The sequence below is a fragment of the Phyllobates terribilis genome, unplaced genomic scaffold (assembly GCF_046119375.1).
Source record: "Phyllobates terribilis strain yellow unplaced genomic scaffold, ASM4611937v1 Scaffold_13__5_contigs__length_258822181, whole genome shotgun sequence".
Lineage (NCBI taxonomy): Eukaryota > Metazoa > Chordata > Amphibia > Anura > Dendrobatidae > Phyllobates > Phyllobates terribilis.
In genome coordinates, this window is record NW_027362773.1 from 214,112,001 (window position 1) to 214,124,915 (window position 12,915).

General features: G+C 49.3%; 1 protein-coding gene across 1 annotated transcript in view; it reads left to right on the forward strand.

Moving 5' to 3' along the window:
* LOC141173648 (IST1 homolog) overlaps window positions 1-12,915 on the forward strand; it is a 42,170-nt gene that overhangs the window by 24,502 nt on the left and 4,753 nt on the right. The window contains exons 6-8 of the mRNA XM_073657949.1: window positions 271-381; window positions 960-1,067; window positions 7,323-7,439. Of these exons, the coding sequence (XP_073514050.1) occupies window positions 271-381; window positions 960-1,067; window positions 7,323-7,439 (336 nt within the window). The remainder of the gene's footprint in view (window positions 1-270; window positions 382-959; window positions 1,068-7,322; window positions 7,440-12,915) is intronic.

A 12,915-nucleotide genomic window follows, 5' to 3' on the forward strand; every position in this document is an offset into this window, starting at 1 on the left:
GCGTCTTCACCATTAGAAGTAATCTGGGGAGCAGGAATAGCAAGGATGCCCCTAGCTTTAGGGATAGGGAAGGAAACCTTAGCCCCACCTTAGCTCCAGAATATCTTACAACACTGCCATGACAGTACCCAATTGGCTGTCCATGGGAAGCCTGGAAGTGGTGTGTCCTCCGGAGGGAGAGATGCTATTTCTAGTCACTATCTAAGAGATGAGTGTCGTCATGGTTTTTCAAAAATGGACAATCCCTTTAAATTCTTCCTCTGTCCACAGCTTATTCATGGGCTCAGCACAACAGCTCCTTCTAAATGTCTGGTGGAGAAGTACCTTATGGAGATCAGCGACCATTATAACATCCCCTATGAAGCTGATGTCGCAGATTTAGTGAGTATAGTTAGGAAACTGTGAGTTTGTACCCATCCTCAGTTGTACATTTGAGGGACCTCAATGCTGCTTAAAGGGGCAGTGGCGCATGAGCGAGCACCGCTTCCCCTTTATATTGCTCAAAGCTTCTACTAGTGGCTGTGCTTGGTATTGCAGTTCAGTCCCAGTCAGAATACAACAAAGCTGTAATACCAGATATACGAGGATACTAAAAGTCTGACTTTGTGCCTGGTATATAACGAAGAGAGAGCGGTGTGGATGGGAGTCATGTAGCCCCTTCAAACAGATGATTTGCGGAGGTGCTGAGAGACAGACCCCCAACATTGTACTAATAAGTTGGAATTAGAAAAAACCCTCTTACATTTTATATGTTTTGTCTTTTATGCTAGCTATTCTATGCCTAATTATATCTATTTCACCAGGGGCACAGCTGTAAGAGGTGCAGGGTTTGCAGTTGCACTTGAGCCTGGGGGTCCCCAAAAAAAAACCCTTTGGGCCATATGAGAATACCAATACTAATAAAGACCAGTGATAATGCTGGAAATTTTGCAATGAGACCCTATTGTTTTTCTCTCCAGGGTGAAGTTCAGCTCCCGGACCTGAGCCTCTTGCATATCACAGGGGAGAAGAATTGGAAAGCAGAACTCTATGGAGGAGAGAGGAGAGATTCATCTGTAGCGCGATATGTGAGTACATCAGTAATACTGCGTTCTAAACATATTATATATGCCCTTAAACTCATAAGTCTTATTAAAGAGGACCTGTCACTTGCCATAAATATGTAATTTTTAAAATAGTCTGAATGCCGCCATTCTCCTGAATCCAGAGATGGTTTTCTTTTGTTCCTGTTCCTCTCTGTTCCTGAGATATGGCCTCCTCTTCCCTGTATGTGTGGCGCCCCTGAGGGTTCAGTCGGCACAGAGGTACTGCATCTCATCCAGAGGTGTGGTATCTCACTCTCAGGTAAGGATGGAGTACTGCCCGGGACCCATCCACTTGCATCCATTACACTCCACTTCAGAGGGAAGGGCGAGATTGCTCCTAAGGGAGAGCACAGTCCCTGGTCCCTAGCTGGAGGGCGGAACCATGTAGTGGGTGTGGGTGGAGGAAGAATAGGGGAGCACTTCAGCAGTAGTATAAAAAGGGGAGCCATCTTGAGAGAGTGTGTTCAATCAGAGGAGGACAGTGAAAGGAGCAGGAGCTCTGCTTGGGAGGAGCGGGCCTGAGTGAGAGAGGCCCAGGAGGTCAGACTGAGGAGCAGGGAGGAAGGCTCCAGAAAGAAAGAGGGGATGCTAGGGGTACGGGAAGTGCAGGAGGCCACCTGTACGCCCGAATCTACCAGGACGTGGAGGAATCAGGCCGCAAAGGGGACCGGCCCCTAACTAGTAGAGAACTACAAGGCTCAGCTAGAAACCGGAGGCCGCTGTACTTGCAAGGTGCAGCTGCCAACCACCACAATTACATTGCTGAAAAGGTGGCCACAGAGGGTTCAGGGGACTGCAGGTCGCCCGACAAGATCCGAGGCTACCGGCTTGGGACACTGATTGTGAGGCGCAGGGCAGGAGGGTGAGAGCCAGCGCAGGAAGACGACCAAGGAAGGCACATAGAACGGGGTCCCGTTTAAGTACTCCTGAAATACCTGAGGGATTGCTGAACCCCTTCCTTGGTGAACGCAGGACAACGTGGGTGGTTATTAGCTGGCAGTTGTAACCAGGAGCAGCGTGATAACTGAGTAAAATCTGAAGACTGCACCCCACTGTGTCCTTGAATAACCATCACCAGCTCTGCACTACACAGCACCAGCAACATCTACCTCATAACATCACTATTACTTAGCTTGGAACATAGCTCTACCTGTGGAGAGCTGAACCAACTCTGCTGCATCACCATCAGCTCCAGAGGATCTGCACCGCAGCGGCGGCCCCATATAGCTGCATACCACAGGTGGCGTCATGAACATTAAACTATAAAAACTATAATCCCCTTTTATTGACTGCCCTAGGTCATGGACGGGGTCACTGCCACTGTGACATCCCCTGCACCGACCGGCCCGGCACCAAGTACCCCACAGCCCAGGGGGCGCGTCATACTTGGCGTCATGAACAGGATATGAACCCACCCGCTATCATCGGGTATTGTGCGCCTAGAGACTGTGTTGTATACTGAATGTGGCGCCCGCCCCAGAAGAATGGGTGCCATTATGTGCGTGATCAAGGACGACAAGAAACCTCCCATCGTGGGCCGGGTCCCAGAATGGTGCCAAAAGCGCAGCCCGCCCCATGCGCCTGTGGCCATATACCTGGACCTGTCAATCAGTCTGGGGAAGCCGCCTCCGGGTGTGGCCGACAGCAACCAGCCATGGGACCGCCCCAGAAGGGGGAGAGGAGAGAAGAAACCTTGGAGACAGGGCGGAGTCTCCAGCAGTGCAGACAGACCGCACCCGGCAGGCAAGATGGACGGAGCTCAGCCTCAGACTCCATGCCATGGCCTGCAACGTAGTGCATCACCCCTCACCCTGGAGGGAATACTAATGAAGTTGTCCCTGGAGGATACACGGTTCCTCCAAGATGAGGTGCAAATGTAATAGTGGGGAAGGGCGTAGCCTTCCCTTGGTACTGAGATAGGTAAAGGAAGTGTTCCTGAAGTCGGACCTCTCTAACTGTTGGTAGACCAAGCTAAGGGGTTAGCTTTAGTGGTCCAGTCAGTAGAGTAAAGGGGGAACTTAGATCAAGCCTTGAGTGATATAGAGCTTGTTCCTGGCATAATTCATTGTGGGCTGCAGTACCTGTAAACAGCCACAAGATGCCACTGTCCTGGGTGCGGATGTCAGGTTGAGTCTGCTAGCAGGGTTACAGGCAGTGATGAGTTAATGCTGTGTGATGACAGCTCACCGAGGGTGGCCACTTTGGGAAAATTCCTGCTTAAGTTTCCAGAAAGCAGGAGGAGTCACTCAGTAAGAGATAGGACAGAGAATCCTACAGGCAGCCTGAGTATTTTGGCTGCTAGGGTAGACGGGAGCTCCATACCCTCAGACAGTGGGATCACCAGTGTGCAAGTCTCCCTACGCAAGAGCACGAGTCCTGTTAGCCGGCCGGAGAAACTCATCAAAGGTAGTGAGGACCCGGGGCACTTCTAGTCTGCAGGAAGCAGAGGAAGATAAATAGGACTCCAGGCTAAGACGTGGGGGAGAGATTTGATCCAGGTCACTGTCAGTATTACAGAAGAGTCTCTTGGGCTAGAGATAGAGTCACAGAGATGCTTCACTCAAAGAGGGAACCAGGGCTGAAGATGTTGCCAGCGCCTGTGAGAGAGATGATAACCTGTCGGGCCTTATCCATTATATCTGCCTGTAAATATTGTACATATTCCTCTTCCCCAAGTAAAGTTCAAGTTCTGGTTAAGAACCTCGTGTCCTCTGAATTTATTGCTGCCCTGGTCCCAGAAGAGAAATGCCTGGAGACAGCCGCGATCGGATGGCTTGAAGTAAGTGAAGAGCACCACATACACAGCCACACTTCAGAGGGAGGACACGTATTGTCTGTAGGGTGCGATAGCGAGAGGGGGCTACAGCTCGCCCACGACTACCTCACTGGGGCACCTTACACAGGGATTGGGCAGAAGGATGGAGGAGGCCCAACAAGCTGCTGTTGCCGTCTGAAGAGCTGAGCTCCTGGAGAAAATGCTGACCTGACAGCAGTCGGCGCTGCATGTGACCGGCAGCGCCCCAGCCCCGGCGGAGCTGCTCCTGGACCGGGAGGAGTCAGGCCGTGCTCAAGCGGTCGCGGGAGCATGTAGGAGTGATATCCCTGTCCCGGACGCAGCTGGCGCTGCTCTGTCCCTGGTCCACCTGCAGGAACCTCCGTCCCCAGGCGCTCACGCCCCGGAAATCTGCTCCGGTGACAGTAGCGGAACCTTTTATTCCGGGTGCTGGTGACGCAGACCTGCTCCTAGGCCCCCTGCTAGAGCCACCTGCCCCCACACCTGAATGGGTGTACAGACGCACGACCTGGGACTGGTCCATGGAGGTGGAAGATCAGAGCCTCCCATTGCTGCCCGCTCCTGAGCCCTTAGTCGCCCCTAGGGAAGAGGGAGACCAGTAACTATGGGACAACCCAATGGGGGACCTCATAGGTTTTCCCCGGGAGACCCGTAAGGAGGCTGCACTCCGAGAGGAGCATTGCCGGTGGGAGCTCCTGCAACTGGAGAAGAAGCGGCGCATCCGGCTGGTGCGCTGGGAGAAAATGGAGGCCCATAACATGGAGGAGAAGACCCGGGCCCGCAAGGCAAAAACGGCCACACCCAGTCCCCGCGCAGAAGGGACTATCGTGAAGTTCGACCTGGACGCCGGGTGGGGCTTCATCAGAAAACCACAGGCCGCGAAGGATCTATTTGTTAACCGGAGGGACATGGAGTCCCACCTTCAGCAAGGACATCCTGACAGAGATCTGTACCCGGGTGACCTAGTCACATATACCCGGCACAGAGGAGAGCGGGACTGGTATGCCCTCCATGTACACAGAGTAGTGGAGGAGGAGGAGGGCATGCCCCTGCAGTTAGAGGCTGACGACCCGGCTGGGCCAGCCTACGGAGGACAGGTGTCTCCCAGGAGGGAGCACCACTATTGAGCGATTCATGTAAAAACTGTACTGTACATAGTTACCCGGAAGGGTAAAGCAGGGATGCTGCATGTTTAAAAAAGTTTGTGTGTATTACTTAGTTACCCGGTAAGGGTATAAGAACTGACAGGCTGAGGACTGTGAGCAGCCAAAAACTTTTACTTGTACATAGTTTGCACTTCTTAAAGTGCTTCTTATTGGTTTTATATCAAAAGACCACTGAACAAAAACCCGTTTAGCGTGGCCGAAGACGTGGTCCAACAGCTGGATCACCTATGCCCTGCAGCCACGCCCAGGGCCTACGTTGAGGGTTTTCGGCGGGTCACTCAAAAATGGCACCTTGTTCAGTGAAATGGACACCCGGCTATAGATTTCACTGTGGTTTATTGAAAATGTTTGATATGAAAAATGTTTTATTGATGTGAAGAGAATTTTATTGGAAGAAAGTTTTATAATGTCTTATAAGCTGATATAGTAACATGTAACGTTCAAGAAAATGTGCCTCCCATAAAGGGAAGAAAAGGTTGTGTGATATTCTTCTATGTGAATGCATTCTAAAAATTTGCATGTCTTTAAAATACTTTGTTTTTACTTTGTTCCAGCACGAGGACGTGCTGTGTTTTACCAGGGGGGTATGTAGTGCCCCTGAGGGTTCAGTCACCACAGAGGTACTGCATCTCACCCAGAGGTGTGGTATCTCACTCTCAGGTAAGGATGGAGTACTGCCCGGGACCCAAACACCTGCATCCAACACATTCCACTTCAGAGGGAAGGGCGAGATTGCTCCTAAGGGAGAGCACAGTCCCTGGTCCCTAGCTGGAGGGTGGAACCATGTAGTGGGTGTGGGTGGAGGAAGAATAGGGGAGCACTTCAGCAGTAGTATAAAAAGGGGAGCCATCTTGAGAGAGTGTGTTCAGTCAGAGGAGGACAGTGAGAGGAGCAGGAGCTCTGCAGCAGCTCTGCTCAGGGAGGAGCGGGCCTGAGTGAGAGAGGCCCAGGAGGTCAGACTGATGAGCAGGGAGGAAGGCTCCAGACAGAAAGACGGGATCCTAAGGGTACGGGAAGTGCAGGAGGCCACCCGTACGCCCGAATCTACCAGGACTTGGAGGGATCAGGCCGCAAAGGGGACCGGCCCCTAACTAGTGGAGAACTACAAGGCTCAGCTAGAAACCGGAGGCTGCTGTACTTGCAAGGTACAGCTGCCAACCACCACAATTACATTGCCAAAAAGGTGGCCACAGAGGGTCCAGGGGACTGCTGGTCGCCCGACAAGATCCGAGGCTACCGGCTTGGGACACTGATTGTGAGGCGCAGAGCAGGAGGGTGAGAGCCAGCACAGAAAGACGACCAAGGAAGGCACACAGAAAGGGGTCCCGTTTAAGTACTCCTGAAATACCTGAGGGATTGCTGAACCCTTTCCTTGGTGAACGCAGGACAACGTGGGTGGTTATAAGCTGGCAGTTGTAACCAGGAGCAGCGTGATAACTGAGTAAAATCTGAAGACTGCACCCCGCTGTGCCCTTGAATAATTGCTGCGCCATCACCAGCCCTGCACTACTCTGAACCAGCAACATCTACCTCATAACATCACTATTACTTAGCTTGGAACATAGCTCTACCTGTGGAGAGCTGAACCAACTCTGCTGCATCATCATCAGCTCCAGAGGATCTTCATCGCAGCGGCGGCTCCATATAGCCGCATACCACAGGTGGCGTCACGAACATTAAACTATAATCCCCTTTTATTGACCGCCCTTGGTCACGGACCGGGTCACCGCCACTGTGACATCCCCTGCACCGACCGGCCCGGCACCGAGTACCCCACGGCCCATATATGTAAATCTAATCTTGTTAGTCAAGTGGGCGTGATAAACTGTTTTCTCTTCTTAATGACCCCACCTGGTTAGCTAAAAAACCTAGATTTACAAAGAAAGAAAAGGAGTCATATCTCAGGAATGGAGAGGAGCAGGAGCAAACAAAAAACATTGCCGGATTCAGGAGAACAGCGGCATTTACACCAGGTAATAAAATTACATATTTATGGCAAGTGATGGGTCCTGTTTAGGTTGTGTCTTAGATATATGTGTATTTATCTGTTACAACTGATACACAAAGTTGTCACAATGCATTCTTAGACATGGTTGCAAAGTTCCCAAACTTTTTTTTCCCATTAGGTTATGTTAATGTCCCTTCAGGATAAAATAGCAGAATTTTAGGTTCTCACAGAGATATTCTCTATACACATAGCAGCCAAAAGATAACGGTATTTGCACAATTTCCCTTGTCTGTTTACCAATTCATTCACTTTGTGGTTATCTGTTATAGGTCCCTTCACCTCATTACCCCCTAGGGGTCTATGAACAAGAACATTGCAAGACATTTCTGCCAACATTTAAGGTTGTAGTAGAGCCAGGATATCACCCAGACACGACAATCAGCACAGTGAGTATCTGCTATTTTTAAGGCGCTTTTGTGTGATCTATAAAATATTGGCTATGCATAAAGAAGTTGATACACTAAAGCCAGCGTAGCTCCGTCTCCACTGCTCCTATGGTCCTGCTGGTCTGTTTACTGGACCAACATTGATAGCACGCTGTAGATGCATATTACCACTGCAGTCAATCACAACCTCTGTTTGAAGATTTCCCTTGAAGGAGAACTCACCACGTCTCGTGGTCGCCTGTTCCACTCATTGATCACCCTCACTGTCAAAAAGTTTTTTCTAATATCTATTCTGTATCTTCTCCCATTCAATTTAAGTCCATTGCTTCTTGTGTTTCCATGTGCAAATGAGAATAAGGATGATCCCTCTACACTGTGACATCCCTTCAGATATTTGCAGATAGCTATTAAGTCTCCTCTTAGCCTTTTTTTTGCAAGCTAAACATTCCCAGATCCTTTAACCGCTCCTTGTAGGACATAGTTTGCAGTCCCCTCACCCAGGGCCGGCGTCAGCACCCGGCGTACCCGGGCAAATGCCGGGGCCCTGAGCAGGCAGAGGGGCCCACTGGCGGTCGCGCACCCTGCTGAGCTATGGGCGGAGGAGAGCGGCGTCAGCGCCCGTCCTTCTCCGCCGCTTGCTCAGGGCCCCGGCAGCTGGATACTTACCTCTCCCCGTGCCTCCGCAGATCAGCTGTCTTGCTGCTCTGCGCTCCCTGTGAAGTCCCAGGTCAGAGGGCGCGGTGACGTCTTTACACCGCGCCCTCCCCTGAGCCGTCACAGGGAGCGCTGAGTGGAAAGACGCTGACAACGCTGGAGTTCGGACCCGAGCAGCGGGCAGCAGGTAGCAGGTGAGGAGGAGGGAGGTGAGTATTTGATTTTTTTTTTTAATGTATGGAGGCATGGGGCAGTATAAAGAGAAGGGGGGGGCATCCTTCATGGGGCATTATAAAGAGAGGGGGGGACATCCTGCATGGGGCATTATAAAGAGGGGGGGTGACATCCTGCATGGGGCATTATAAGGTGGGGAACAGCCTGCATGGGGCATTATAAAGGGGGGGGGGCAGCCTGCATAGTGCATTATGTGGGGGGAAAAGCCTGCATGGAGCATTATAAGGAGGGGGAGGGGGCAGCCTGTATGGGGCATTATGTGGGGGGGAACAGCCTGCATGGAGCATTATGTGGGGGGTAACAGCCTGCATGGAGCATTAAAAGGGGGGGGGGGCTGTATGGGGCATTATGTTGGGGGTAACAGCCTGCATGGAGCATTATAAGGGGGGGACAGCCTATATGGGGCATTATGTGGGGGGTAACAGCCTGCATGCAGCATTATATGGGGGCCAGTATCCTGTATGGAGCGTTATAAGGGGACCGGTATCCTGTATGGAGCGTTATAAGGGGGCCAGTATCCTGTATGGAGTTTTATAAGGGGACCAGTATCCTGTATGGAGCGTTATATGGGAGCCAGTATACTGTATGGAGCTTTATAAGGGGACCAGTATCCTGTATGGAGCGTTATATGGGGGCCAGTATTCTGTATGGAGCCTTATATGGGGGCCAGTATTCCGTATGGAGCCTTATATGGGGGCCAGTATTCTGTATGGGGCCTTATATGGGGGCCAGTATTCCGTATGGGGCCTTATATGGGGGCCAGTATTCCGTATGGAGACTTATATGGGGGCCAGTATTCCGTATGGAGCCTTATATGGGGGCCAGTATTCCGTATGGAGCCTTATATGGGGGCCAGTATTCCGTATGGAGCCTTATATGGGGGCCAGTATTCCGTATGGAGCCTTATATGGGGGCCAGTATTCCGTATGGGGCCTTATATGGGGGCTATATTCCGTATGAAGCGTTATATGGGGGCCAGTATTCCGTATGGAGCCTTATATGGGGGCCAGTATTCTGTGTGGAGTGATTCACCGGTTTCTGAGCTATTGTGGAATTTACAATAGATATCACTCATGTAATGTAAGAAGTGAAATCTTTGCATTGTACTATATATATATATATATATATATATATATATATATATATATATATATATATTTCTCCGCCGTATCTCTGCATCATGAATCGTGGTATGTGTTAAAGGGGCCCACTGAGACTCTTTCGCCCCGGGCCCAGAAAAACCTGGAGCCGGCCCTGCCCTCACCATCCTGGTAGTTCTTTTCTGAACTCGCTCCAGTTTTTCGATGTCATATAACATAATAGTAGATGTAGTAGGAGTAGTTGTAGAAATCATAGTAGCAGTAGAAGTGATAGTTGTAGTAGAACTTATATTAGTAGTAGTAGTAGAAATCAATAATAGTCGTAGTACAAATTATCATGATACAGTGGTAGTAATAGTAGTGGAGATTAATATAGTAGTAGTAATAAGTAGTAGAAATTATTATTGCAGTAATAGTAGTAGTATTCATAGTAGCAGTGGTAAAAGTTCTATTATAGTAGTATTGGTAGTAGTAATAATAATAATAATAATAGTAGTAGTAGAAATTATTATTAGTAGTAGTAATTGTAAATAACCAGTACCCCAGAATCATTTTAATGGGAGGCCCATCGACATAAAATGTGAAGGTGAACCACAACCAAGAATACCACTCCAAAAATGTCATACAACATAAGAGGAAAAGGAGTTTTACGGTATAAATATATCACAAATCTTTATTAACTACAGCCAATGTACGTCACATAAAAAGACAATACATAAATAAACAATTAAAACGTGTGTGTTAGAGGAACAACAGAGTCCCTAGCTGGCCAACGAAAGAATATCCCAGATAAATGGTATCTCAAAGTAGTTCATATATAGGAGGGGGTAGGCAGGTCAGATTTGAAGGGTAGGCGAAATGACTGAGGTAAGTGACCAAATGGTAAATAAGGGTTAATCAAAAGTAGCGCTATCTCAGATAGTCACAACTGACTCTCATATAATAAAAGTACACAAATGGCATCCATAAATTAGTAATATAATGGACACTGCTTACCCCAATGTAACTGGAGGGCCGCTAGGGAAAAAGATAGTGAGTGGTTCCCGACGCGCGTTTCGTGTGGATAGTTCCTTGCTTTCTCAAGAGAAAGCATGTAACTATCTGAGATAGCGCTACTTTTGATTAACTCTTACCATTTGGTCAGTTACCTCAGTCATTTTGCCTACCTCTCAAATCTTACCTGCCATTCCACCCCTCCCCCTATATATGAACTACTTTGAGATACCATTTATCTGGGACATTCTTTTGTTGGCCAGATGGGAACTTTGTTGTTCCTCTAACATGTTTTAATTGTTTATTTATGTGTTGTCTTTTTATGTGAGGTACATTGGCTGTATTTAATAAGATTTGTGATCTATATATACTGTAAAACTCCTCTTCCTCTTATGTTGTATAGACGTAATTGTAGTAGTAGTTGTAGAAATAATAATGGTAGTAGAAATTATTGTAGTAATAGTAGTGAAAATTATTGTAATAGTTGTAGAAATCATAATAACATAATAATAGTAGTAGAAATTACTGTAGTATTTATAGTAGTGGAAATTAATATAGTAGTAATCATTATAATAGTAGCAGTAGTTGGAGTAATAGTAGAGTAATAGTAGTAGTAGTGGAAATTATTATAGTAGTAATCCTAGTAATAGTAGCAATGATAGTGGTAGAAATTATTGTTGAAGTAGTAATAGTTGTAAAAAGCATAATAGTAGTAATAGTAGTTGTTAAAGAAATCATTAGGGGTAGAAATCGTAGTAGTAGTACAATTATTATAGTAGTAGTAGAATTTATTGTATTAGTTATAATACTAGTTGTAGAAATCATTAAGGGTATATTAACATAGGACGTAGGTTGAATAAAGACCTAGGTGTAACATACCTGGCGGCGTCCTTGCATAGTGGTCCATCTCCCACTGTGCAAGAGCGCGCACTTGATCTCCTGTCCAGAATGTCTCTCTGGCTTCCCTCCATGCTGTCTGTTTGTGTCTGTTTCTGCTGCTTAAGGGCGGCGCCCGATCACTTCCTGCTTTTTGTGCCTGCTGTGGGTCGCGCCCCTTGTGCGTCCTCAGCCTATTGCTGTCTGTCACCTGGTATATAGCTCAGCTGCTCCCATCTATCCCTGCCTGAGCATAGTGTTTCATTCAGTGTGTGCTTGCACTCTGAAGGTGCCAGGTCCCGTTCTTTGTCTCCTGCCTTGCGGTATCAGTTCCCGTGTCTGAACTGAGTCCTGTCTATGTCTCCTGCCTTGCGGTATCAGTTCCTGTGTCTGAACTGAGTCCTGTCTTTGTCTCCTGCCTTGCGGTATCAGTTCCCGTGTCTGAACTGAGTCCTGTCTTTGTCTCCTGCCTTGCGGTATCAGTTCCCGTGTCTGAACTGAGTCCTGTCTATGTCTCCTGCCTTGCGGTATCAGTTCCCGTGTCTGAACTGAGTCCTGTCTGTGTACTCTTGCCTGCTGCCTCTCCTGGAGGCTGTATTTCCAGGCCTGTCTGAACACGCTCCTAGCCTGTTCCTCCCGCCTTCTAGGGGCCGATTACCTAGACCCGCTCCTGTATCTTGTCTGTCCTGTCTGAACACGCTCCTTGCCTGTTCGTCCCGCCTCTCTGGGGGCCGTATTCCCAGACCCGCTCCTGTATCCCGCTGCAGTGTCGGTCTCCTCCGTACACTCAGTTCCAGTCTGAACTCTCTCCTATCCTTTACCTGTTTTGCCTCTATGTCCGTTCCCTTCCTTTTTCTGCAGAGTCTGAACTCGTACCCTACTCCTGCTTGTTGTCTCTGTACTCCCGTTTGTGAGTTTGTGGTCCACTCGCTACTTCACTGCAAGTACCCTGTGGGTATCTGGCTCTGCCTTTCTCTTCCTGTCTGTTCCGTGTGAACAGAGCCCTGTCCCCCCTGCTCTGCCTTGCTTGCCGCTCCGGCGGTTTCCGCTCTGCTCCTGCCTTGTTTGCCGCTCTGCGGTTTCCGCTCTGCTCCTGCCTTCTTAGCCGCTCTGTGGTTTCCGCTCTGCTCCTGCCTTGTTTACCGCTCTGCGGTTTCCGCTCTGCTCCTGCTTAGCTTGCCGCTCTTGCGGTTTCTGCTCTGCTCTTGCCTTGCTTGCCGCTCCTGCGGTTTCTGCTCTGCTCCTGCCTTGTTTGCCGCTCTGCGGTTTCCGCTCTGCTCCTGCCTTGTTTGCCGCTCTGCAGTTTCCGCTCTGCTCCTGCCTACTTAGCTGCTCTGCGGTTTCCGCTCTGCTCCTGCCTTGTTTACCGCTCTGCGGTTTCCGCTCTGCTCCTGCCTTGTTTACCGCTCTGCGGTTTCCGCTCTGCTCCTGCCTTGTTTACCGCTCTGCGGTTTCCGCTCTGCTCCTGCCTTGTTTACCGCTCTGCGGTTTCCGCTCTGCTCCTGCTTAGCTTGCCGCTCTTGCGGTTTCCACTCTGCTCTTGCCTTGCTTGCCGCTCCTGCGGTTTCTGTTCTGCATCTGCTCGCTGCTCCGGCAGTCCTGTCCCGCTCTGCTTCTGC